This window comes from Semicossyphus pulcher, unplaced genomic scaffold (genome assembly GCF_022749685.1).
Source record: "Semicossyphus pulcher isolate SPU_LCO1_2020_fin unplaced genomic scaffold, fSemPul1.0.p SCAF_11, whole genome shotgun sequence".
Lineage (NCBI taxonomy): Eukaryota > Metazoa > Chordata > Actinopteri > Labriformes > Labridae > Semicossyphus > Semicossyphus pulcher.
This window is the reverse complement of record NW_027211615.1, coordinates 6,941,842-6,967,636: the sequence shown is the minus strand read 5'-3', so window position 1 is coordinate 6,967,636 and position 25,795 is coordinate 6,941,842. Positions and strand designations below refer to the sequence as shown.

Here is a 25,795-nt window from a genome sequence, read left to right as displayed (position 1 = left end):
AAAGCTCTTGTATGTCTTGTATAACCTGATACTAGTCATCAGGTATGAATGCATAGATCCTGATTGGAAATTGGCACTCATGTCATTGCCTTCAGTGTGTGAATGTGACATGTAGTGTGAAAAGGCTTTGAGTGGTCGGAAGACTAGAGAAGTGCTATATAAGCACAGTCCATTTACCATTTCCTGTTCAGGGTCGCGGGGGGTTGGAGCCTATCCCAGCTGTCATTGGGCGAAGGGCGGGGTACACCCTGGACTGATCGCCAGTCAATCACAGGGCTGACACATAGATACAGAAAAACTTTCGCACTCACACTCACACCCACACCTATGGGCAATTTAGAGTCACCAATCAACCTTACAAGCATGTCTTTGGACTGTGGGAGGAAGCCGGAGACCCCGGAGGGAACCCACGCATACACGAGGAGAACATGCAAACTCCGCACAGAAAGGCCCACCTTGCCCAAACTGGGGTTTGAACCGGTGACCTTCTAGCTGTGAGGCAACAGCGTTTCATTTTACAAATTAAATTACAGTACACCTACAGTAACTCGACATCTACAAATATTCCAAATGTGAAATCACATCTTGCAGCCACATCATTCTGTAGCTATTAATATCACCTACATCCTTCATAAGCATGATAGACTCTATATATGAGTGTATGGTACATGCTGTACTTTCATTAGCTGTCATCTTATTCTTTACCGTGATGATCAAACTTATAGCTCGAGGGAAGTTTGACGTTAATGTATAAATGTGGTGCAGAAGCACATTCTGCAGTATTGTGTCTTTGTGATGTAGATCATGCTCCTGTGGTGTCCAGGGACACTCAGTTCTAATTCCATACTGTGCCAGTATGTACTGTATAATACGCAGAGATATCAAAGAAGAAACGCTGGCACTGACTCATATATCTGCAAGTCTTTACTCATAAACATCTGACATCTTTTCTCCAAGAATAACATGTTGCATTTTACATGTTGCATGTAATATATTTCCACAAATACATGTTGAAGAAAGAAAAGAAAGGAAAAAAAACACGGATACGTCATGTATCTAGAGTCCAGAGCATCATTCAGTAACATACTGCCATTTCACACAGATTAACAGTTGCTTTAGTAGCATTTAGAGTTAAAAACAAATGAAGCCAAAGTTTGTCCATGGATGGTCTTTCTGTTTACATCTCAAACAGGCAACTCTGGTCAAATGCTTGTGTGACGGTCAGTGGATTATTAACTTCACTGAAGTTGCAATAAAAGAAAGGAGGGAGGAGTGGATCGCATGCAAATCTCTCGCTTGTCCCTTTTTTTTGAGTCTGAGGGGAAACTTAAAAAATGGAATCGGTACAAAAGAGATGTTTTCATAGAGGGATGTTTTTTCAGACCATCTCACATATCGCTGTGGGCTTTTTTTTAAACATTAAATTAATCCTCATGATGCTACAAATCTACAATGCTTTGGAAAACCAGGTATGTACAATGCAAGAAGCAAATCATCTGTGTAAGATGATATTTTCTGTTATCAACAAATTCTACAAAATAATAAATATCAGTTTTGCTACAGGGAAAATTAATCCTTTTGTTCTCAATATTTCCTCGGTTATACACTTAGAAATGATCAGTGTATCTGGCTCTTACATGGATGGCATTATAAGCTGCAGAAGTTCTTGTGTAGCATAAAAACAATAAAATGGCTGCATATATTCAGAATCCTCTCATGGCATTAAGGGTAACAACTGCAAGTGCAATTAAACCAGAAAAATGACACATTAAAACTAGCACTTTCTAATGTATGTGCTGTTTTTGCAATGGGTGTAGCACCCTCTTGTGGTCAAACCCTTACACTACATCTACTGCATTTACTGATAGACGGGCTGTGGGTGCAGAGGTGCTAATACCCACTTAAATGGAATCAATACAGGGGCAGATGAAGGCCAAATGTAATCGTTGATTTTCAAGGCAATATCAGAGACAGTGCATGGAAAACAATAATAAATAAATAAATAAATAGTTATGTCAGAGATGTGTAATTCCAAGTCATTCCTTCGCCTCTACATCAGGAAACAGTACAAAGTCTGTAAGAAAAAGATGATAAAATCTGATTTTTTAAAACTGTATGTCAATTGCCAAATTGTGAATAGAGATAAACATTTGGTTACATCAAAGACACACTGGACTGAGCAGGAAACAGTGCTTTAGACAATGATAACTGTGTCCCTCTGAGATAAAACCGTGACATTTGGACCTTCAGTTAGCTTATTTCTCCAAACACTTCACACTTTGTGGCAAAAAGTCTCCACCTCTGTCCATGAAACTTTTCTCGAGTGGCTCATTAGCACTTTTAGCATCGGCCCGTGAAAGACAGAGGGACAAAGCTGGCTTCAAAAATCGACCAAAGGAGAGACACTTTGCCCAGAGAGTCAAAAGTGTCTGGAGATAACACGTATATTACTCAAACTCTTAGTATCTCTTTAACACCAGCAGCCTTTCCCTTGGTCGCCCGCCGCGCCGTCGCAGAGTCCTTCCTCTTCCTCCAGAGCAGCAAGATTAATCTCATCGTTAATGGACATCCGGAGGAGATCCAGGTCCTTTTTATTGGCTGCAAGCACCTGCTCAGCCAGTCGCGTGAAACTCTAAGAGAGACAGAGACAGAGATGCATTGTCATTTTAAAGTCATTTCCTCCTGTTATTTAATCATAACTGCACACATGGCTTTAATAGTGGAACTATTCTGTACAGCCAATGAGTTCCTTTTTAAGCAGTGGCTCCCCACATTGCCTCACCTCTGTTATGTTATGGTTGGTGAAGGCACTTGTCTCAAAGAAGTCCATTCCATAAGCCTTGGCCAGCTGCAAGAGAGATAACAGCAGCACATTTTATTTTGTGTTGTTTTTGGAGCTCAGACTATTTATTTCCTCTCACACAGGTGCAGTTTGGTCTGATGACTGTCAGATGCAGTCACACATTCGATTGCAGCTTTTAATGGGAAATGTGAGACAACAGGGGATGAGGCATTAGTCAGTCTGAGGTCGGCCTGGTGCGTCAGCGTCTATAATGCTTATTTATGGGCTGGAAACAAATGTCTGACTGAAACTACACTCAAAGTTTTGATACCAGTATTTAGACCGAGCCCAAAAGATCAAAACGCCCCTGGAAAAAGCCGCTGTCAGTCAAAGCTGGTGTTCACTGTAATCGATAGAAGCAATAATATTTGAAATTGGCGCCGTAGCTGTGGAGAAAGTTGTACAAACAGCTCGTGGTTTCACCCATTCTACATTCCTACAACACCCAGCATGCATTGCGCCCCTCCCTCTGAAAGGAACGGCCCAGCGAGAGATGGTGGAGTGAAATACTACCGTTTACAGTCAAGGACATTGATTGCTGCAGGCAATGACTCAGAGCGGTACAGAATCTAAAATACGGGTGGTTAGTTTAAAAAGCAGTCTACATTTCAAACCTGACGATTTTGAAAGAGACATGACATCGGAGGCGGGCGTCCTGGATTGAGGAAGTGTAGTTTAGCGAGCTCCCTGGCCTCCGCCAAATGAAGCGTTTTATGTTGTCTGGCGGAGGTTTTCCAGGGCCCATACGAGAAGCGGATAGTATCCTCCAAAGGCACAGAGTGAAATTGCATTTATTTCTACCGTAATGGCCTTAGCTCCCCATGATAGCATGGTAGGACTGATCACCAGTCAATCACAGGGCTGACAAATAGAGACAGACAACCTTTCATGCTCACATTCACACCTACGGGCAATTTAGAGTCACCGATGAACCGAACGAGCATGTGTTTGGACTGTGGGAGGAAGCCGGAGAACCGGGAGGGAACCCGCGCATGCATCAGGAACACATGCAAACTACACACAGAAAGGCCCCCTACGTCTGAACCAAGATTAGAACGTCTATCTGTGAGGCGACAGTGCTAACCACTGCACCACCATGCAGCCCACAAACATGATATATTTCACTTAATTTTGTGCAGTAGAGGAAATGGAAGTTATCATTTTGGGTGTTGGACCTAGCTCGGACAGCTGTTTCCTCCTGTTTCCTCTTAAATGAAACTGAGGTAAGCTAGCTAAGCTAAACTAAGCTAAGCTAGGCGCCTCCAGGCTCTAGCTCTACAATTAATGCAGAGATAAAAATGGTATTAATCTCTTCATTTACAAATAGGAAAGAGAGTGTTCCTTAAAATGTCCAACTAACTAGAACTAACTAGATGAAGGCCTAGCTTGTTTTTGCCTAATGGCTAATTTTAGCCTAATAGCTCTTTGCTATTGCTGAACTAATATACATCGAAGGAAACCAGAATAGTCGACGCTTTTGAGGACCTAAAACCAAGTTTTTACCAGCATCACAAGAAGTTTTAGAAAATTATTTTTTAAACCAAGGCAGCAGAAAATCCTTCAGCTCCAATCCACTGTTGAATAGCAAAATTGACCCACCTTGATGCCTTGCTCGGTGGCCACCTGCCTCTTGTCCACCTCATCTGACTTGTTCCCCACGAGGATCTTCTGCACCTTCTCAGGAGCGTACTGCCGGGGTTTGTCATGTGGATATAAAGAAAACAAGAGACATTTACAGATACAGGGAGGAAGATATAAACACAATTAAAGACACAGGGAGAGAGAGATGGATTTTAAATGTCAAGAGAATACAGAGAGGAGAAAACACAGGAACGACAGCGCTCAGGAAATGAGACCTAGATTAAAAGTAAGTGGGAAGCGTGCCAAGACCAATAGAGTGTGTATTCAGACAGACTCATAAAGGAAATTAGGCCCATAATGAATACATTAATAGGATAAAATCATGTGGGAAATGACGGGGGGAAGCAGGGCAGACTCTACGCTGATAAAAATGTGACTGCAAGAGGGAAAAAATGTTCTCCTTACAATATTTATGACTACACATTTGACAGTTATTTGAAACAGAAGATGGAACATAATAAAGCAGCATCTGTCTGGCCACAGTGTTTGGTTTGTATCACATCATGTCAGGCATAGTTTCCTTGTCGACTTGAGGTCTTTGCACGGCAGTAATTTAGTCAGTTTTGCCCTTTTTACAACACCAAGAAAAAATGTTTATCTTAAATCCCCTGTCTCTGTGACTCACCTCGTCCACGTCACTGGCCCACTTCATGATGTGCTGGAAGGATCGCTCACTCGTGATATCATACACCAGGAAGATTCCCTGAAGAGAGACGAGAAGCAGAGCGAATTAAAGCACTTCAGAGTCATGTTTGAAAAATGTTCATCCTTAAGAGCAGCATTTTAAAATCAATATATTTTGGAAATGCTAATATGATTCATGTAAACAAACCAGACCACCACTTAGAAAGCTGGCAGCCTCTCGTACTGCACTGTAAGACACTGGCTGGATGAGAGATTTGTTTTAAAGAACAGAAGCAGGGCACTTTCACAGCAATTTTATTGCCAGTTTCTGGTCAATGGACAATTCAATTTTAGGCAGTTTAATGTCTTTAGCGGCCCAAAGCAAATCTGAAATACATTCAAAACAATGTCAGGGTGATTTTTGTGTCTCTAGAAAACTACTCGCAACAGGGGGATAAAGGGTTTAGTTGAATTTGAGAAACCAGTGCTTTAAGATCAAATCCTTTCAGAATTATATTTTCTTTTTAAATGTACTGTGTAACAACCTTGATCCATTACAGATCCTGTTAAAAGCACCTAAATGGTTCATATCGAAATAGATTAGATATGCTGCTGTGCTTCACATTAAAGGGTGGAAAATCACTTACAGCAGCAGAGTCAATGGTGGAAACTCGAGGTCACATACCTGTGCTCGTCTGTAGTACTGCTTAGTGATGGTCTGGTATCTTTCTTGGCCCGCAGTGTCCCTGTAAAATACAAGATATAACATACAAAGGTGCATTTTTAAGATGGAGTACATGTCTCTTGATTGATTTGTTGCTACCAATGAAAACCATGCATATCTTAACCATAAACTGTCAGTGAATTAAGAACAGCATGTTTTAAAGCTATAGTACATTGTTAAGCCGTGCTAGCAGCAGGATTTTAGGGATGGCATTGCCAATCTGTTGGTCCAAACCTTGGTTAAAATAAAGACTAAGACTGATGTTTAATGACAGTTACTGAATATATTGCTTTGAAACATATAGCCATAGATATTAAAGGTCCCTCTAAATAAAGTCTAAATACTATGATGACCCCCTTGCTTTTCATCTTAAACCACCATCAGATCAAGTTTTAAATGTGTCCAGTACTTTAGTTTATGACCACATACCTGAAAAACTAACAACACTCCCACAAACCTTAGCCATCGCTAAATAATAAATGTTAGCATGCTAACAGGCTAAACTAAGATGGTAAACCTGATGAATCCTACCTGCTAACATCAAGGTTAGCATTGTCAGTGTGAGCATATTAGCATGCTCATGTCAGCATTCATCTTAAATAAAAGCTCAGCTCAAGTGCAGCCTTATAGAGCCCCTTGACTAGTGCTTATGCTAACATCAAAATGCTAACATTGTCAGTATGAGCATGTTATGATGTTAGCATTTAGTCCAAATCACTTCTGTGCTCATGTTGACTGGGCTAGAGCACGGCTAATACCAGACAATTGTTTGAAATGTTGTATTTGTTTAATATTGGCACATAGCAACTACAATATGGTTGTGAAAGATAATGTAAATTGAAGGTCTGTGACTCGAAACAAGGAGTGTACTGCATGAAGTAATATCATTTATTTGTCTTAAAGTAGTTAAATGTTAAAATGCTGTGTTAGAATCAATTCACAAAATGCTAACAGTGTGCTTGTCTTTAAAGAACTTAAAATTACCCAAGATTGCTTAAACTTAAATATTCCTGTATAAACTCCAGGATATAGACGTGAAGCAGTGTTTTCAGTGGTAGCAACTGCCCTGACCAAGACCAGTCGTAAACTGTGATAGTTATAGCATGTTTGCAAATGAATAATATCCCTTCTATCAGAACCACTGTTAATATTGTGCACTGACTCCAATGTGTTGTCCAGGCAACTATCTTACCATATCTGTATCCGGACTTTGATACCATCTATTAGTAGTGTTTTCATTTTGAAGTCGACTCCTGTAAGAGAGAGAAGAGACAGTTAGGAAGTGCAATATTACATCCACACAGGAGCTTTAAACGTGTTTGATATCCCTCCAAATCTGTGAGGGCTGCTCAGACTAAATGTTCTGGATGTTCACAGATAAGCTTTTGAACTTTCAACCCAAAAGGTGACTTAAATCAATTAACCCTGCGTGTCTTCTACAGACAGTTTCTCCAGTATCTTCTGCAGCTTTGTGACATCATAGCAGGCATTAACACACAAGAGCGCCACATCATCCCTGTATAATCAGCTTGTTAGAAGAAGGGATAATGACCCAGCAGGCCGAGCACTCGATTAGCTCAGTTCTCTGCATTGATCACATGGGAGACGAAGAAGGGAAAAAGGGTAAAAGAAATAGAAGCTGAACGCTGCAGAACACCACGTCGGGCTGAGACGGGGAGGGGTCACTCACGCTCCACTGATCTCTGATCTATTTCAGACAGCTGAGTGTGAGATAGAAAATAACAGGCAGGGCCAATTTCTTTTTTCCATCAGGACTCGGCCTGTGTTCATTTTTGAAGGCAGGAACAGAAATTGATACACTTGAAGAGAAGCTGTTGGTAGTTATTATGCTGTGCTGATGCATAGTTTGATGTTATTATACAAAAACAATGTCAATATGGCAATTTCTTCACGAGACGTGTGTTGTGTCAGGGCAGAAAAAGAGCTCTTTTTCAGGAATATATAGAAAAACTAACGTAATAAGCCCATATTTTTTACGAGACACTAGGGAAATGAGGAATAAGGGCACTGAAATGTTTTTCCAAATCAACTCTACACTTCTTAATTTATTTTTTTCAGATACTTTTGGGGCCTTTTATGCCTTTATTGATAGAGAGGACAGTGGATAGTGTTGGAATCTCCATCTTGAGACTCTGGACAGGTACGCGACGAAATCCCCAGACAGAACACTCATTTGCATGCAACATCCTTGCATAACCTCCATTATAAAGGGCATTGTATAAGCACACACAAACAAATACAACACATTCAACGAGTAAAATAAGAAATTAATGAATATATTATCACGTGTGTATTTATAGTAGAGTAAGTCACTTTAAGTTTCCTTTAAACAGTCACATTTTGCCATAAAACAGCCATAAAACCCAAGTGAATATGCAAATTGATACTGGGGTATTCTGCTGTTTCACATATTAAGTCATATATATAATGCTACAATGTTGGATGTTCAGACTAAACGTGGGTGAAGTTTTAAATCTGTAGGTAAAAGTATGTCGGAGTAATCCCCAGGCTTCTCAGCTCAGTCTGCAGGCTGCTGTGAACGCCAGGTTTCACACTGCTTTTTCTACACGCAGCATTTTGTGATGTCACAAAGTGACGCCTCAGCAGGCTTCAGAGAGCTGGCCAATCAGAAGATAGTGAGCTTGTAGGGGCGGGGTTTCTTAAAGGCACAGAGCTGACTGAGTCGTTTCAGGCAGAGGCTGTATGAGGGCCTTTAGTTTATTTAACTGTAAATTATGCTAAGCTACTCCACAGGTATCACAGAGAGAAACATGAAGCTTGAAATTGGCATAATACCCCCCCTTTAAAAGTGTAGAATTACCTGCTGAGTGCTGCTACAATAAAAACAATTACTAGTCACACTGCTCTGGCTGTGTAATGGAGGTGAAGATGACCATTAACATTTCTCTACCCTCTGGGCCTATTGTACTATAATCCACCCATAACAAGGACGAGACCTCTTTGTGCTCAATGGTAGCTATAGTCCTGGTACTACTACACTGTACATCCTATACTAGTAACAAAATATTCATGTTAATCTTGATGAGACACATTTAAAGAGAGGAATCAGGTTCCTAACATTTAAATACATCAGTTTAACCATTGACTCTTTCTCCATTGAATTTCTTTATGTCCTCTCCTCTCCATGACCCTCTCCTCAGTCTAATGCATCCAAGTCGATACAGAGCAAACCCACAGGCTTCCATAGACCACACTAATCCCTGAGAAATCAATTAACAGTTCATCCCAATTAACCTGATGTCATGTCTCGTCGGTTATGTTAAGTTTTATGTTTTTAGTCCTGTCTTCCATGTTTGCCATGTCCGCTTTTATTTTGTAGTAACTGTCCTCTCTCGTTTCAGAAACTTTATTTCCTGCCCTGGTGTTTCCTCGTCAGTGTGATTGTCTGCTCCACCCCTGATTGTGTCCACCTGTTTCCCATTTCCTCATGTATTTTAAGTCTGTGTCTACCTGTGTCCTGTGTCAGATCGTCTTGTCTCTAGTCTCGTCCTGATCCCTCTTGTCCAAGTAAGCTTTGTTCATATTAGTGTGGTCTTTGCTCTGGTCTTTAGTTCCAGCTTAGCTGTGATTTTTTGTTTGTACTTTGGTCAAGCCTTTTTTCCAGCATTGCTGTGATTTTGTGTTTTTCTCAACCTGATCTTAGTTTTCCTGCTTAGCAGCGATTTTATGTTGTACTTTGTGTTTCTTTGGAATTTTCGTGGACTTCCTTTGTTAAAATAAACCTTTTGATTTTTCTGAATTTTGAGTCGTGCTCTTGGGTCCTTTTTTTGAGTCCTGTCAGTACGATCTGACCAGTATGGACCCAGCCGACTCTGAGACATTCAGAAATGCCTTAAAGAAACAAGGCAGCCGCCTGCATCAACACGAGGAGCAGCTGTCGGCGATTAATCAGGGAATCAGCAACCTGCACAATCAACAGGGAGATTTCCAGGCCTCAGTCTCTCAGCAAGTTGGCCTCCTGTCTGAGCAGCTTCACCGGGTGCTGACCCAGATGGGAGCTGTCCCACAGACCTCACCGGTGCCCACGACCCCCAGACCGGCCCAGGCGGACCCTCACCTCCTGGCTCCGACCCGCCTGGCTGCCCCAGAAAGATTTTCGGGCGACTCCGGGGATTGTAGGCCATTCTTGGTTCAATGCGGCCTGCATTACAGCCACCAACCCGCCTCATTTCCCACCGAGCGATCCAAAGTGGCATTCATGATTTCCCACATGACGGGAAGAGCGGCGGCATGGGCCACGGCTGAGTGGGACAGAGACTCTAATGTATGTGATTCCATTCAGTTATTCAGTGACACTTTTAAAAAATGTTTTCATCACACGACTCCGGGGCGAGAAGCTGCTCGAGCCCTGGTGGAGTTAAAACAGCAGCAGCGGCGTGTTTCTGACTACGCCATTGAATTCCGCACTCTGGCTGCCGACAGTGGGTGGAATGAATCAGCTTTATTAGATGCCTTTTTACATGGACTTTCCGGTCCTATTAAGGATCAACTGGCCCCTCTGGACATTCCTGCTGACCTCGATTCTGTTATAGCCATGGCCACAAGGATTGACAACCGTATCCGGGACCGGGTCAGAGACAGAGAATTGACTGCACCACGCTCATCTCGGCACTGGGGGCGCACTCTTCCCCAGCACACCAGGAGGCTACCTTTCTCTGCTGCTTCAGACACCAAGGAAAGAACAGCGCCCTCTAGCAGCGCGGAGGAACCCATGCAGCTGGGACGGGCCAAGCTGACTCCCGAGGAGCGGCAGCGACGTCTACGGGAAGGAAGGTGCTTTTACTGCGGGGAACTAGGACATCTGCTCGCTGCCTGTTCAGTAAAAGAACAGGCTCATCAGTGAAGAGAAGGGCGCTGGTGAGTCAAATTCAGTCTTTTGATTACCCTTCTCGCCTTTTGTCTCAAGTGACCATAGACATGCATGGACTAACCGAGGTTATAGGTGCATTAATTGACTCGGGGGCAGACGAGAGTCTGATGGACTGGGGGCTAGCTAAGAAGTGGGGACTTCAGTGCACACCTTTGACGCAACCACTAACTGCTAGAGCTCTTGACGGAAACCATTTATTCAATGTAACCCATGTTACTGAACCTGTCAGCTTGACGATGTCGGGAGGACATCATGAGATGATTACATTTCATTTGTTTGACTCAGCTCAAAATCCACTCATCCTTGGCTACCCTTGGCTCACCCTCCATAACCCTCACATTGACTGGAAGTCTGGTAAGATATTGAGGTGGGGGGAGAAGTGTGGAGGCAGATGTTTTGCAAAAATTCCTAAGACTGGTCCTGCCATGGTCAGTGACACCACTGACTTCAAGGAAAAGCAAGAACAGTTCCCTGATCTTTCTAAAGTACCTGCTTGCTATCATGGGTTAAAAGAGGTGTTTAACAAGGTTCGAGCCACTTCTTTACCTCCACACAGACCCTATGACTGCACCATAGAGTTGTTGCCGGGGGCGGCCATTCCCAAGGGGCGACTCTACTCCATCTCTGGGCCGGAAAGAGAGGCCATGAATGACTATATCTCTTCTTCATTAAAAGCAGGGCTAATACGACCATCCTCGTCTCCGGCAGGGGCCGGATTCTTCTTCGTCAAGAAAAAAGATGGGTCACTCCGACCATGTATCGACTACAGCCCGCTGAATAACATCACGGTTAAGAACAGGTACCCCCTCCCACTCATGACAGAAGCATTTGAACAGTTACAAGATGCTAAAATATACACCAAACTGGATTTACGTAATGCTTATCATCTGGTCAGAATTCGGGAGGGGGATGAATGGAAAACGGGGTTTAATACCCCCACTGGACACTACGAGTACCTGGTCATGCCTTTTGGCCTCACTAACGCACCAGCTGTTTTCCAGGCCCTAGTAAACAACGTGTTAAGGGATTTCCTGAATGTGTTCGTTTTTGTATATCTGGATGATATTTTGATCTTCTCTCCTGATGAGAAAACCCACATCCAGCACGTGGAACAAGTTCTACAACGGCTATTGGACAACCAGCTGTTCGTAAAGGCTGAGAAGTGTGACTTTCATGTCAAAAAGGTGTCATTCCTGGGCTTCATTATTGAGGAGGACCACATCAAGATGGACCCTTCTAAGGTCAGTGCGGTGGCCAATTGGCCAACACCCAGCTGCAAGAAGCAGGTTCAGCAGTTCTTGGGTTTTGCCAATTTTTATAGACGTTTTATCAGGAACTTCAGCTCTATTGCTGCCCCCTTGCATGCCCTGACTTCTAATCATGTACATTTTGAGTGGAATTCCCAGGCGGAGGAAGCTTTTCAGAACCTCAAGAGGATGTTCACATCTGCCCCGATCCTCATCGTTCCTGATCCTCATCGGCAGTTCGTAGTGGAGGTGGACGCCTCCAACGAGGGGTTGGGGGCTGTCTTATCCCAACGTTCGGTCAGCGACAACAAACTCCACCCCTGTGCTTACCTGTCACGTAAGTTTTCCACAGCTGAGCGGAACTATGATGTAGGAAACCGCGAACTGTTAGCTGTTAAAGCTGCCTTAGAGGAATGGAGACATTGGTTAGAGGGAGCCGAGCACCCTTTTATAGTCTGGACTGATCATAAGAACTTAGAATACATCAGAAAGGCTAAAAGACTGAATGCTCGGCAGGCTCGATGGACTCTATTTTTTAATCGTTTCAACTTTACTTTGTCTTACCGACCTGGCTCCAGAAATATCAAGCCTGATGCTCTGTCTAGGATGTTTCCTCACACATCTAATGCCAAGGAGCCTGAACCCATCCTTCCACTTAACCGTGTGGTTGGAGCGGTGACTTGGCAGATAGAAACTGTGGTCAAGCAGGCTAATGGTGAGGTTCCAGCACCTAGTGGCTGCCCTCCGGACCGGCTGTTCGTGCCGGAGACGGTGAGGTCACAGGTCATTCACTGGGCTCACACTTCCTTGCTTACCTGTCATCCTGGGGTGAAGCGTACTATGTTTGTGATCAAGCAGAGGTTTTGGTGGCCGGCAATGGAGAAGGAGGTGGGAGAATATGTTGCTGCCTGTCCCACCTGTGCAAGGAACAAGACTTCATCATTGTCTCCGAGGGGACTCCTTCATCCTCTTTCCATCCCCAGCAGACCGTGGTCGGATATATCCCTGGATTTTGTTACGGGACTCCCGGTTTCCCAAGGTAACACTGCCGTATTGACGGTGGTTGACCGTTTTTCCAAAATGGTACATTTCATAGCTTTACCTAAATTACCCTCAGCTAAAGAAACGGCGGAGGTCATGATGCAACATGTTTTTCGAGTGCATGGATTTCCCAGGGATATTGTATCTGATCGGGGCCCACAGTTCGTTTCCCGTTTCTGGAGGGAATTCTGCACTCTCATTGGAGCCACGGTGAGCCTTTCTTCTGGGTACCATCCTCAATCCAACGGGCAGACGGAGAGACTCAACCAGGTGTTGGAGACCTGCCTACGCTGTTTGGTGTCCCAGAACCCGGCCTCCTGGAGTCGCCGTCTGATGTGGGTGGAGTTTGCCCACAATTCCCTCCCTACCTCGGCAACTGGACTCACTCCGTTCCAGTGTGCCTATGGTTATCAGCCCCCCCTGTTTCCTGAGGGGGAGAAGGAGGTGGAGGTACCGTCTGCTCATGCTCTGATCCGCCAATGTCACCGGGTCTGGGCAGCAGCTCGGAAGGTCCTGACTCGCAACGCGGCCAGGATGAAGAGGATGGCCGATCGACGGCGGGGTCCGGCCCCGGAGTACAGGACTGGTCAAAACGTCTGGTTATCCACCAAGGATTTACCCCTTCGTGTGACCTCCAAAAAGCTGGCTCCCAGGTTTGTGGGTCCCTATACCATCTCCAAAGTGGTTAATCCTGTGTCTGTCCGTCTCCGCCTCCCCAGGTCTCTCCGGGTCCACCCCACGTTTCATGTTTCCAAGGTCAAGCCCGTCATGGAGAGTTCCCTGGTTCCGGCTGCCAAACCACCGCCTCCTCCTCGTATGTTGGACGGGGGTCCCGTCTACACGGTGAAAAGACTGTTGGATGTCAGGAGTCGGGGTCGGGGACAACAGTTCCTGGTTGACTGGGAGGGGTACGGTCCTGAGGAGAGATCCTGGATCCCTGCTAGCTTCATTGTGGACAAGGACTTGGTTAGAGACTATTATGCACAACGCTCACAGAACCCTGGGCCGTCAGGAGACGTCCCTAGAGGGAGGGGTACTGTCATGTCTCGTCGGTTATGTTAAGTTTTATGTTTTTAGTCCTGTCTTCCATGTTTGCCATGTCCGCTTTTATTTTGTAGTAACTGTCCTCTCTCGTTTCAGAAACTTTATTTCCTGCCCTGGTGTTTCCTCGTCAGTGTGATTGTCTGCTCCACCCCTGATTGTGTCCACCTGTTTCCCATTTCCTCATGTATTTTAAGTCTGTGTCTACCTGTGTCCTGTGTCAGATCGTCTTGTCTCTAGTCTCGTCCTGATCCCTCTTGTCCAAGTAAGCTTTGTTCATATTAGTGTGGTCTTTGCTCTGGTCTTTAGTTCCAGCTTAGCTGTGATTTTTTGTTTGTACTTTGGTCAAGCCTTTTTTCCAGCATTGCTGTGATTTTGTGTTTTTCTCAACCTGATCTTAGTTTTCCTGCTTAGCAGCGATTTTATGTTGTACTTTGTGTTTCTTTGGAATTTTCGTGGACTTCCTTTGTTAAAATAAACCTTTTGATTTTTCTGAATTTTGAGTCGTGCTCTTGGGTCCTTTTTTTGAGTCCTGTCACCTGACACTCGACACCCGTGTGTCACAGCCGGCATCGCGCTCCGAGAAAGAGCCTCTGAGTCCAATCAATTCCCATAACGCGAAGAAGCGCCGTTTGTGGTTTTTATAGCTGCATTTCTGCAGCGTTTGTATTCCGAGAGACTGTAAACAGCTGACAGAAGAACTACAGCTGCACTGTTGGTTTTTAGATTTTGTGTTTGGTGGAATCAAGTGAAGACCCCGCGGAGGCTGGAGCTCACTGACTCAACAGCGTGAGGCCTCATTTGAGTGGCGAGGCTGCGTTTGCTTTCGACTAGAGCGCGTTCAGACTAAGTGAAAGGTCAGCATAACAATCAGCCGGCTTCGCCTGAGGCTCGACGAGAGAAGAGAGGAGATAATGAAATTGAGGCCATCTTTCTGCCTCATTGTCCAGCTGTATTGGCACTGCATTAAGCTGCAGACAGAGGCCGTCCAGACAAACAGTAATGAGTGAAATATAATATGCAGATACGGACTAATGGATCCTCCAGTTGTACTTTAAGTGTCTAAAACAGGGGGGACCAGGTGTGGTACATTACTGTACTTAAGACGAGTTTTCAGGTTCACTTGAATACCTGTTTTTCCCTTTCGACTCTTCAAAGATCGGTTCTTTATGCTCTTTAAGATTTCCAAGGAGGCTTGTTACTTCCATGCATTTGCAAAAACAATTCCATGTTTGTACTTTAGACCATTGCCTTCTGCCTCCTGAAATCTATGGGAATAACACATAGAAAAGATTAACCCAACATAACATGACAAAAACGATATAAAAGACTAGTTATTGTGATGTTCGAGGTCGACAGGGAGAACTTGTAACGACCATAGTCTGTATAAAAACATGGACGACAAGTCAGCTCCCTAAAAGTGAAACCAAACCCTCTCTATCGCCCCCTGCTGGCTGGCCACAGTACAGGTCATAAAGCCCGCCTCCTCCATGTTAACAGATGGGACATGAGTCAAACTATAAAATCAAAATACACGCCAAATACATGTTTCTCAAACATGGTTTCTGTCATTCTAGTTAGTTCTTATGATGCTGATTTACGTCCAAGTGTTCATTTTTCTGTTATTTATTTTTAGTTATTTGATGCTGTAAAAAGGATGATTGACAGCTCTGTTGACCAATAAGGCTCCTGCAGCCGCTCAGTTCCGGATTAGCAGAGTAGAGGACGAACAACAAGAGGAAACGTAACTAAAACAATCACTACAGTCAGTGAAGTTTACATATCTCTGAACGTAAATTATACGTGTGTTTTGGTTAGCGGAAGTGGCTACAGCGGCTGCCGATCTCTACTGTGCAGACTCTGGCTCCAAAAGACGTCACCAGCGCAAGATGGCAGAGCCCGCCTCGGCGGTATTTTGGCTTCACTTTTTACAATGAAAGTAGATGGAGATGCGTCATCCAATATTTATATACAGTCGTTGGTAACGACATGGATGACATTGAACAAACACTGCTGACAACATCTGAGCAGATTTAGAGCAGCAAGACATCCCCAACCCAACTGATTTGCAGTAGGAGGAGAGTTCATCTATTCATTATTAATTATTCAGTATTTTGGTCTCTTCTTGGCTTCTCTTTTATTTGAAGTAAGTTTATAACTCTTCCAAATATGACACGAGGTTCAGTTTGCTTTGCACAGATACAGTCGGTAAATGTGTCCTACAAAGGGCTGATATTTACCTTTATACTGTGAGTACAATTCAGAGTCTGTACTGTTTCCTTTAACATCAGTAAAGAAGTTGAATCAGCACTCCTTCTTTAACCAGAGTCTTTTGCTTTTACCAAGTATCTGACTAACTTCAACTTGATAAAAGAATTGTATTAGAACTCATCTGATCCCTCTGCAGTGCTTCAAAACAACCAAGTTACACAGAAGAAGGTGCACTCCTCACTGCGAACAATGAATGACCCAGCAGACCAAGGCTGTTGTCGAGCTATAAAAAATGTCTCCCTTTATTAGAAGGTTTGATATTCAAACTGCTCCGGGTGTTTCCATCGCTACAGCACAAGTCCCACTCGCTGCACAGTTGCTCGATCTTAATAAGAAGTCCTGATGGTGCTGAAAGATAAACGGCGCATGCATGTGCTCTGCAGGCGCACAATGGTGCATTCAAGGACAGCCTTCTATAATAAGGTGCCATTATAGGAGATCAGTTAGACAAGACTGCAAGTGAACACACTGCCACATTCTGGATTATCCTGGTGCAATAACATAGATCGAATCATTGCAACGTTTGCGTCGTACACTGACTGATTCAGCCGTAAAAAAAAGCTCAATCCTAAATCACGAGGAACAGCTTGTAAGAAGCCTTCCTACAGTCTTCCCTTTTCTCTTCAGAGGAGGCTGGGACAATGGAGACAAGCACAATGTGTGAGACAGCAGTTAATTTAACAGGACAGCGTTTAACAATCAGCAGCGTGAACGTCATGTAAAAACTAATGGGTACACACCTAAAATTGATTTGACTAATTACAGGGATGACTGTGTTCGACTATGCAAGACGGATTAGCTGGCGACACGTGTCAGTGTACGGTAGGTAACGGTGACAGGCTCACTAATGGATGGACGGGTGGATGCTCTGGCTGTGACACTAATTCACTGGGGGATGGTTCTGTCATCCGTGGTTATCATTAAAAGCAGAGGACAGGAAGCAGTTGTTAGCAGCTGTCTTTAGGGCACAGCAGGACGAGGGACAAACAGTGTGTTTCCAATTATTACCTTGTCATCAATGTCTACCAAGCTGTAACCTCCTGGGCCGAAATATTACAGTGAAAGTGCCAAAAACCTGCAGTTCCTCGACGGCCACTTGAGGCTGGATCCAAAAGTGAGTCAATCCTCATAGAGGCCCATGTTACAATGACTTAAACTTTACAACAGAATTAAACATGATTACAGCCGGTCACAAAGAATGGTTTGCATCTCACTGGTAATTTTCTATGTAATTCACCCATTTTGTATTAAGGCTTAAAGTAAAGGTGGTAAAATAAAGGCTGTGCCGATATCATCGGTGGTGGTAGCGAAGGCCATACAGGATTGCAAGCGGAGACAAGTTGACTGTCTTCCACAATTTTTTAACTGACTGAGTGACGGTACTTTCAGCGCCGTAGAGAGAGAGAGTTGCGACATCGCGATGGTGGATCATGGAGCATATTGGACCTCCACTGACGTGACTCTCTGTCTATACAGCTCTGGATACTTTGTTCGGGGAGTAGGCGGGGCTGCTCCTCTGCTGTCCTCACCTACGTCCGCAGCGCACACCTGCTTTCAAACACGTTGTCATCGGCCTCATAAGGACAGTCCTTGTTACACATTGCCCACAAAAGTGCATATTGACCTGATGCGGTCAGCCACATACTAGATCTAATCTTGTTAATCCATGTCCGACATCTCTCCTTTCGAGTTTTTGGCTTTGGAAAAGTGAAAAATATACCACCCCCTCTAAACTTTGAGGATATCTCCTGTGAGACCTGCAGATTGTTATTTCTCCTTGTTCTAAAAGCTTGACAGGCCTCCCACGCCAAGTTACGGTTGCTAACGTAGGATTGGACAGTGGCCAATCAAGGGAGGGGCTTAGCGAAATTGCCTGTAGGTGTGAGTGTGAGCGTAAAGGTTGTCAGTCTCTGTGTGTCAGCCCTGTGATTGACTGGCGATCAGTCCAGGGTGTACTCCGTCTCTCGCCCAATGATGCCCGCGACCTTGAACAGGACGAATGGTATAGATAATAGATGGATAGATCATCGTTGGATTGTTCAACTCCTGAATATTGATATTGTCTTGGCCTGAAAATTCATGAAGAAGAAACTCGATCCCTGATTCACGGCCTTAATTTTCAGCACATTTCACTGGAATCTGCAGAGCAGTTAAATGTGGCACAGCTTAGTTTATCTTTAGTATTTGGAAGACACGGGAGAGAGTCGACAGGAAACAAGGGAAGAGCAATCAACGTCAGCAGCCAGACACAAACTGCAGGCCCCTGTGCAGCAGATTTACAGGATTCCAGCGACTGTTACAAACAAATAGGACAACAAATATATCTTCAAAACAAAGATAGTAGAAACCAACTTGTTTGTTCCTCGAAAACCAGGAAGAAGTCAAGACTAAGAGTCCACAATAGATTTCTTTGATAAACTCTTCAGAAGACGATAACATCTGTGTCTGCTGTGACCCGCGCCCGGCCTTAGACTAATGATCCCGTCGAGCAGCAGCAGCGGGCAGCGTGTTTGACCAGGCCGTGACCGTAAAACCGCCGGGATCACCACCAGGAGGACGGCTGCTTATTGAGCTATGATAAAGGGCGGGACCGGGCTCGTACCTCACAGGCGCCGTTGACAGCCAGAAGCGCGGAGGGGTCCGGTGACTAGGCCACAGAGGTAACGTTGAGGAAGATTAAACTCAGCAGTGTGACTGAATAGCATTACTAAATCATCCGTGCAGCTGCTCTCTGCCAGAGAAGTGTGCTCTGACGGGAGCAGATCAAAGTCTTACGAGGAACAAAGTGACCTGATGGAATAAAAAGAGCTTTACCTGCATGAGTGAGCGTGTGTTAGAGCTTCAGGAACGAGCTGCTCCACTGGTTTTGGACTAGTTTGATTTCATTTGATTTGGAAGCGTGGAAGATAGAGCGTTTATTTTATAGAGAGAGAGGGATAAAAGTCACATCCTTTCCTGAGTCTACAGCCAGCTGCAATATTTATCGTGTCCTATATTTCTGAGTATAGACTTTTTTGTCAGAAATCCTCGGTGGATCAAATCAAAGACAGAAATCTCTTCTCACATTTAAATGCACGCCTTGTTCTGTGCTTTCTTTTATGTGGGAAACTCTTTGATAGACTGAATACAAACCAAGACTGTCCTTCAACTATTCCAAGATTGCAGAGATAATGTTCCACAAGGTTAAAATACACATCAGCCGTGAAAGACTCATTTCTATTTCAAATAAAGGTTAGCATATTGTCCTGTCACTGATTGTCAAACAAGCATTGGAAGGCAAGTAGAAAGGCATGACCCCAAAGAGACTACAACTCTGATGATGATCAATTATAGCACAGAAAACTCTTGAAACACCCGTTACAAAGCCTGTCTCTAGGCCTTGCTTCCTTCTCCCAGGCCATGTTCTTTCCTTTAGTCCCTCCTGCCATTCTCTACCTCTCCACCAGATGCACTCCGTCCTTTTCCAGGCCACACACCTAATCCCGGTTATATTCAGCCATGCAATTACCCGAGACTCTCCGCCCCACCTGCTCACCTGTCTCCACTGCACTCATCAGCCTTACTACATCCATCCATCCATTATCTATACGGCTTATCCTGTTCAGGGTCGCAGGGGGGCTGGAGCCTATCCCGGCTGTCATTTGGCGAGAGGCGGGGTACACCCTGGGTACACCCTGGACTGGTTGCCAGTCAGTCACATGGCTGACACATAAGACCTTTTTACCTACAGAGGCTTATATTTCTAGCTCCGTCCACCAGTTGGTTAAGATCTGAAGAAGCCTTTGGGATGAGAGGAGAAACGTCTTCAAGAATTTCAACCAAGTGGAGTTGCCTTTTCGAAGCCCTTTTTACACTGCGGTTCCGCCTCAGCGCTGTAACGAAGCTCCGCGGCCATGCTGCCTCTGCCATTTTACATTGAACAGAGCAACAAAACATGCGCAAGGTGTAAACAAACAGCCAAGCTGTTCTGTCCTGCCCGCTACGCTGTTTACATAGACGCCGTTTCGCCTCTGTTGCGCCTCTGTTACTTCCTCCGGATAAGAGGCCGAACGACTTCGCCCCACCATTCAGCCTTTCTGCATTTTACATAGAAGACGAAACATAACAGAGGCGTAATAATCCCGCCTTGAACTGGCAGTGTATACAGGGCTACAGAGACAGGCAACCTTTCACTCACACATTAACACGTACGGGCAATTTAGAGTCACCAATAAACCTAACGAGCATGTCTTTGGACTGTGGGAGGAAACCAACGTACCTGGAGGGAGCCCGCGCATGCACAGGAAGAGCATGCAAAATCCACACAGAAAGGCCCCCTACGTCCAAACCAGGGTTCGAACTGGGAACCCTCTAGCTGTGAGGCGACAGCTTAACCACTCTGGACCATTTCCCTTGGTTCGTTGCCAGTTTGTTCTCATTATAATGCTCCTCCTTGTTATGCTCCATACCTTGTGTTTTTGCTTCTTGAGTTTTTTGTTACTTACTTTCTGCTACCAGTTTTCCTTCCTGTCTACATGCAAAAACCTGCCACTAAGTTTGCCTGTTAGTGTCTGTATTTGGGTCCTTCCCTCATACTTTCAGTCACAACCTTTACATCAATTTCCAGCTACTCTTGTGCATTTTGTTTTTGGAGTTGCTTTTCATGGATTGACCCAAGCTTCAACGCTCGAACAAAAAAATATGACGGGGTGTCGGTTTAGCTCCGCAGTAAAAATCACCAGCCCATGTACAGAGACTATAGTCCTCAACGCTGCAGCCCCGGGTCCCACCCTTGGCCCTTTTGCCGCTTGTCATCCCCCATTCTCTCTTCCCCTTTCCAACACTATCTACTGTCCTCTCTATAGATAAAGGCAAAAAAGGCCCAACAAAAATCTTATTGCAACAGTTGCAGATTTTTAAGACGAAGCTCTTCTAACTTTGTGGCAGCAGTTTGGGGACTTCCTTTACTCTTCCACATAAAGATACGGCCGTGCAACGACACAAGGTCCTCAAAGGAAAAACTTGCAAAGAGCCCAGACCTCAACACTGTTAGAGGAAGTGAAATTATGTTTTAGTGGATGAAATCCCTGCAGCTAATGTCCAAAAATGTTTTGTAAAATGTTCCAAGAAGAATGAAGGCCATATTTTGTGTGTCCACACACTGTATCTGCATCTTTTCATAGACCTGTTTGCTGGGAGCCCTTTTTTAAATTCTAAATAAAGACACTCCTCAGCTTTTTATCCACTAATATTATTGGAGAAACTCTGCTGAATAAACCCCCCTGTGGGTCAGAGGTCCCTGCAGTTTTTCAGTTAATTACCAGCAAAAACGAAGCGAGCGCACTGTAACGTGAACTGATGAATTATAGAGCCGCACATGAGGGGGGCACGGCAGAGAATTTATATCCCTCTGTCACCGTGAAGGTTGGGAAATTATTTATTGATCCTCCGCAGGAGATCACTGATGGTGGTCACTCTTGATCTCTCTCTCTCTCTATTTGGACTTTGTTGGGTTTGTTTTGTGTGAGAAGAGGAGTTTGAGTTATTGGAGGCTCGTGAAAGACCTCCAAGCGCGAGGCTTACGCACACAGGCCAATACAAATATGTGCCAGTATCGACACAAGAGGCTGATTCTAAAAGCGTCCAGCTGTGACAAGCACAAACATATCCAACAAGAGAGAGCACAAATGTATGATATAAACATGGATCTACAGGCAGGAAGTGTCCTGTAGAGAGGTATAGGTGCACGACTTAAAATAGCACGACTCTGAGCCTCATGCTGCGGCTTTGAGGTGTTTGCAGGAGTTCCCTGAGCACTCAAAAAAACATTAAAGCTTTGATTTCACAATAAAAGCCTTCGCACTGTAAAAAAAAAAAACAGTCTTAATAAAAGAATACATTTAACTGAACTCAATCCTCAAAGAAATTTGACATAACTCATCCCAATGAATTAGCAATACCTCAAAAATGATTGTTGTGGAACTTGTAAGTTGCAGTAACTGATTACAGTTAGTTACATTAACTTATTTAGTCTAAGAGGTGCGGTAGCTACATTAGCTGGCAGCCTATGGTAACAGTGATTGTTGTAAGAGTGGCAGCTGTAATGGCTTTCATGACGGTGCATGTCTCTTGAAAAAAAATAGAGAAAAAACCCAGAAAATGTTACATAAAATATGAATGTAAAATATTAATTTGAGGACACTGGGTCACATGACATGGAAGCTATTGAAATAAAACCTATACATGTTTCTATGAAAAGATGAAATAAAGTATTAAAAATGTGTCTTATACACCGAACTTTACAGTATTTGTTTTGAGTTAAAGAAAATTAAAAGGTTTAAGGTAATCAGTTTCCTCTATTGAAATGAGTCAACACAGGAGAGCTTTAAGTTGAGATAAACTACTTAACTAAGTTCATCTTACTTAATTGATAAGTGACACTGAATGGAGCGGGTACTGTTCACTTAATTTATTTAAATTACCTTAACAATAAATTAAAGAGTTAGTTTCCTCGAATGTTGTTGAACTAAGTGATCAGGTCTTACAGTGTACTTGGAGACATTAAGAGCTCACATCTTTTAAAAAGTACAGCTTATTTAAATAACGCATGTTCATCTAAACAGAATCATTTCACATGACTCGACACAGTTAAGTTCTTTTACTTACTTTTCCCAAGGTATTTAACTTGTTAGAATCCACAGTGCATGCAAAGACACCAGCAGTCAATAAAATGCTACAAAATTCTGTAAGAATCTACAATTAATGATGCGACTGTATTCGCTGTGTCTCTTCTGTTTGATCTTTTCAGGCACCATCTGTCTGTGAATCCCCAGCTCACCATGATTTATCGTCCTGACCTTATTAAGACAATGTTTTCTCTTTATAAGGAAGCAGCCATCCATCACAACTAGGAGGAACATGTCCTTGCTTTAATTTGACACTCGTGCCACGAAGCTACAGTGTGTCTGCATTCTGTCGTCTCCGCATTATGACCAATTAGTGGCAACAATGTTTGGAAGGAGTTGCTCCCTCCAAAGAACGGGTGTGTTTTCTTAGAGAAAATATACACAAACGCAGAAAGGAAAGTACAGTTGCTACTGAAGAAGAGAGAAGAGACACCAGCATCACTGCAGCATGTCTGTATGTCCTTATTTACCCGATTTCAGAGTGAAGCATGGTAACACGCCTGTCAAGCTCTGAGGTCCTTACTATAGAGGTAGATATACTGCACAGTCTGTATTTACAAGGAGGAAAGAGGCTGATGAAGCTTTGCTGATGCAACAATATTTTGGGACTTTGCAAATGAAGATTCCTAGACAAAGGTGGGAAGAGATACTGTTAGTTTGATCTATGAAATTGAAAGAAGTAGAAGCTGGATTTCCCCCCTTTGATAACTGATGAATCATTTGGTCTGCACAACATCAGAAAATGGTCAAATAAGATCTCTGATGTCTTGAACAATTTAGAGTTTTAAAGCTAAAATCATCAAATACTTGGCTGTTTTTTTTCCTCGAAAAGCCACTTTAAAATAACCGCTTTTCAAAATAGTTGCAGATAAATTCTCTGCTGATAAACTCTTGCCATATTTCTTCCTTAATAATTCTGCGGGGCAGAACTGGTACAGGGTCAGGGGCTACTGAAATATTTCTTAAAGGAGAAGTCCAGTATTTTTTAACCTGGGCCCTATTTTTGCAAATTTGGCTGTCGAAATGACTCATAGGAACAACAACTTTTGGAAACGGCCCAGTAGATGTCCTCCGCCGTAGCCGCGATATGACACAACGGCTGCAACATAATCCCCTGGGGCAACTGCGTCCGATCAAAGTACGTCCACTAAAAGTGCTTGTTTTTGCCGCTGACGCCGACTGTTACTCTGGGTGTCCAACAACATTACCCCTACAAAGATCGTCCTTTTTTTAAAGAGTATATCCATTTTGTGTAACCAAAAACAAAAGTCTCATATCAAGTAGATTTTTAAGTGAAACCATCTTAATATGGCGCCCTTACTAAAACTATTCTTCATCATGAACTGGAACCTTGATCTATAACAGACCCTGGGAGTCCCAGGATCCCAGTGGGCTGAGTAACATGGGTGCCAGATGTCAAACACACATTAACTCTACATATAAAATTGTGCTTTTGCTATTATCTGTATGGCACTAGGATTCACTCTCAGTGCCAAATGCTGACAGTTGGTAAACTCATCTGCATGGCTGCCAAGTGTTGGATCTTCCCCCTCAGGGCTTCCCCAACCAATGCAATCACGTTGATTTTACTGTCAACACTTTCATTATTCTACAAAAACACGCAGGTCTAATTAAATCAAAATATATCCTTTTAAAATGTCTGATCAAGTCTGATTCATGGAATTTAAATTGAACATTCAGTGGCATCAAAGAGAGGGTGATGCACAAATGACATCAAAAGAAAACGCTGTAATAAGGATCATGCAAACGAATTTGATTGGTCATTATAAACACAGGTGATGAAATAAATAGTGGGCATATTCCCTGCAGGGTCTTACCGATGGTGGAGATGTGAGACGGGTGGAATTCGTTGTCCGTGAATCTGCATAGCAAACATGTTTTCCCAACCCCAGAATCTCCGAGAAGCAGGAGTCGGAAGAGCACATCGTACTGCTTAGCCATAGTGTTGATGTAGTGTTGAATTAAAAGAGGCTCCAGTCAGCTAACTCAGCGATGGATGACGGTTCCCTCCCCGCCCGTATCCCATGTCTGCTCAGACTGTCAACATGAAGCTGTGGGTATGCTTCTTATTGTTCACTGAGGATGGGTCGGTGGGGAACAAAACAGGGATGCTCCAGCTTTCCAGGCAGCCTCCAGCTTCCAGTGGGTGCGGTGGACCATTGTCAAGGAGGAGTCAAAGAGAAAAGGAGCATTCCGGTGCTGCTTTTCAACATAAAGCCGTATGTAGTTCAGAACATGTCGATTTCTTGAGTACAGATGATAATATGGGCTAGATGTTTTGGTAGCAAGTTACGTAATATTTGAAAATAATTTGATAACCGCTATCTAATTGTCACACAGTAAACTTGGACCCTTGAGGACCTCTGAGCATCTTGAGGCATTTGCCTTCATTGTAGTCCACTCTTGATCTGACCTGTGCACACAGTAAAAATAATGCCAAAGCTATAGCAGAAGTCACACAAAGAGAAGTATGTGTCATAAGTGTCCAAAAAGGCTCTAGAAAATTGAATTATTTATTGATATACGCACCGTGTGTGTGGATTCTAAAAAAAATGACAACAATTTTCTGTGCAGAAAACTAACCCCTGCATATCATTCAACAAGGAAAAATGTGTACATAGTGTGAATAGTCGTTTAACTATTTTGTTACTGTTATTATTTATATTGCCACCCATTTTTATTTTACTTGAGTATTTCATTTAATTGCCTATTTTGTGAGCTGCTGTAACGAGTACATTTCCCCTGTGGGGGGATCAATAAAGCTTA

The 25,795-nt window shown here is 43.6% G+C and overlaps 1 protein-coding gene across 1 annotated transcript; it reads right to left on the bottom strand.

Moving 5' to 3' along the window:
• Positions 1-906: 906 nt before the first annotated feature.
• Positions 907-25,159, bottom strand: rab15 (RAB15, member RAS oncogene family). Its single transcript, XM_069656726.1, has 7 exons — positions 24,847-25,159; positions 7,024-7,084; positions 5,793-5,853; positions 5,109-5,186; positions 4,442-4,531; positions 2,783-2,848; positions 907-2,632 (listed from the first exon to the last, which is right to left on the bottom strand). The coding sequence occupies exons 1-7, from the start codon at positions 24,968-24,970 to the stop codon at positions 2,471-2,473; spliced, it is 642 nt and encodes a 213-aa protein (XP_069512827.1). The 5' UTR covers positions 24,971-25,159; the 3' UTR covers positions 907-2,470.
• Positions 25,160-25,795: the final 636 nt, after the last annotated feature.

Bases quoted from the DNA above. Each gene is read 5' to 3' on its own strand.
- rab15 (XM_069656726.1), bottom strand. From the start codon at position 24,970: ATGGCTAAGCAGTACGATGTGCTCTTCCGACTCCTGCTTCTCGGAGAT. The intron at 5,187-5,792 runs GTATGTGACCTC...GTCTCTCTTCAG, and splicing joins AGTACTACAGACGAGCACAG to GGAATCTTCCTGGTGTATGA. The intron at 2,633-2,782 runs GTGAGGCAATGT...TGTCTCTCTTAG, and splicing joins CCAACCATAACATAACAGAG to AGTTTCACGCGACTGGCTGA.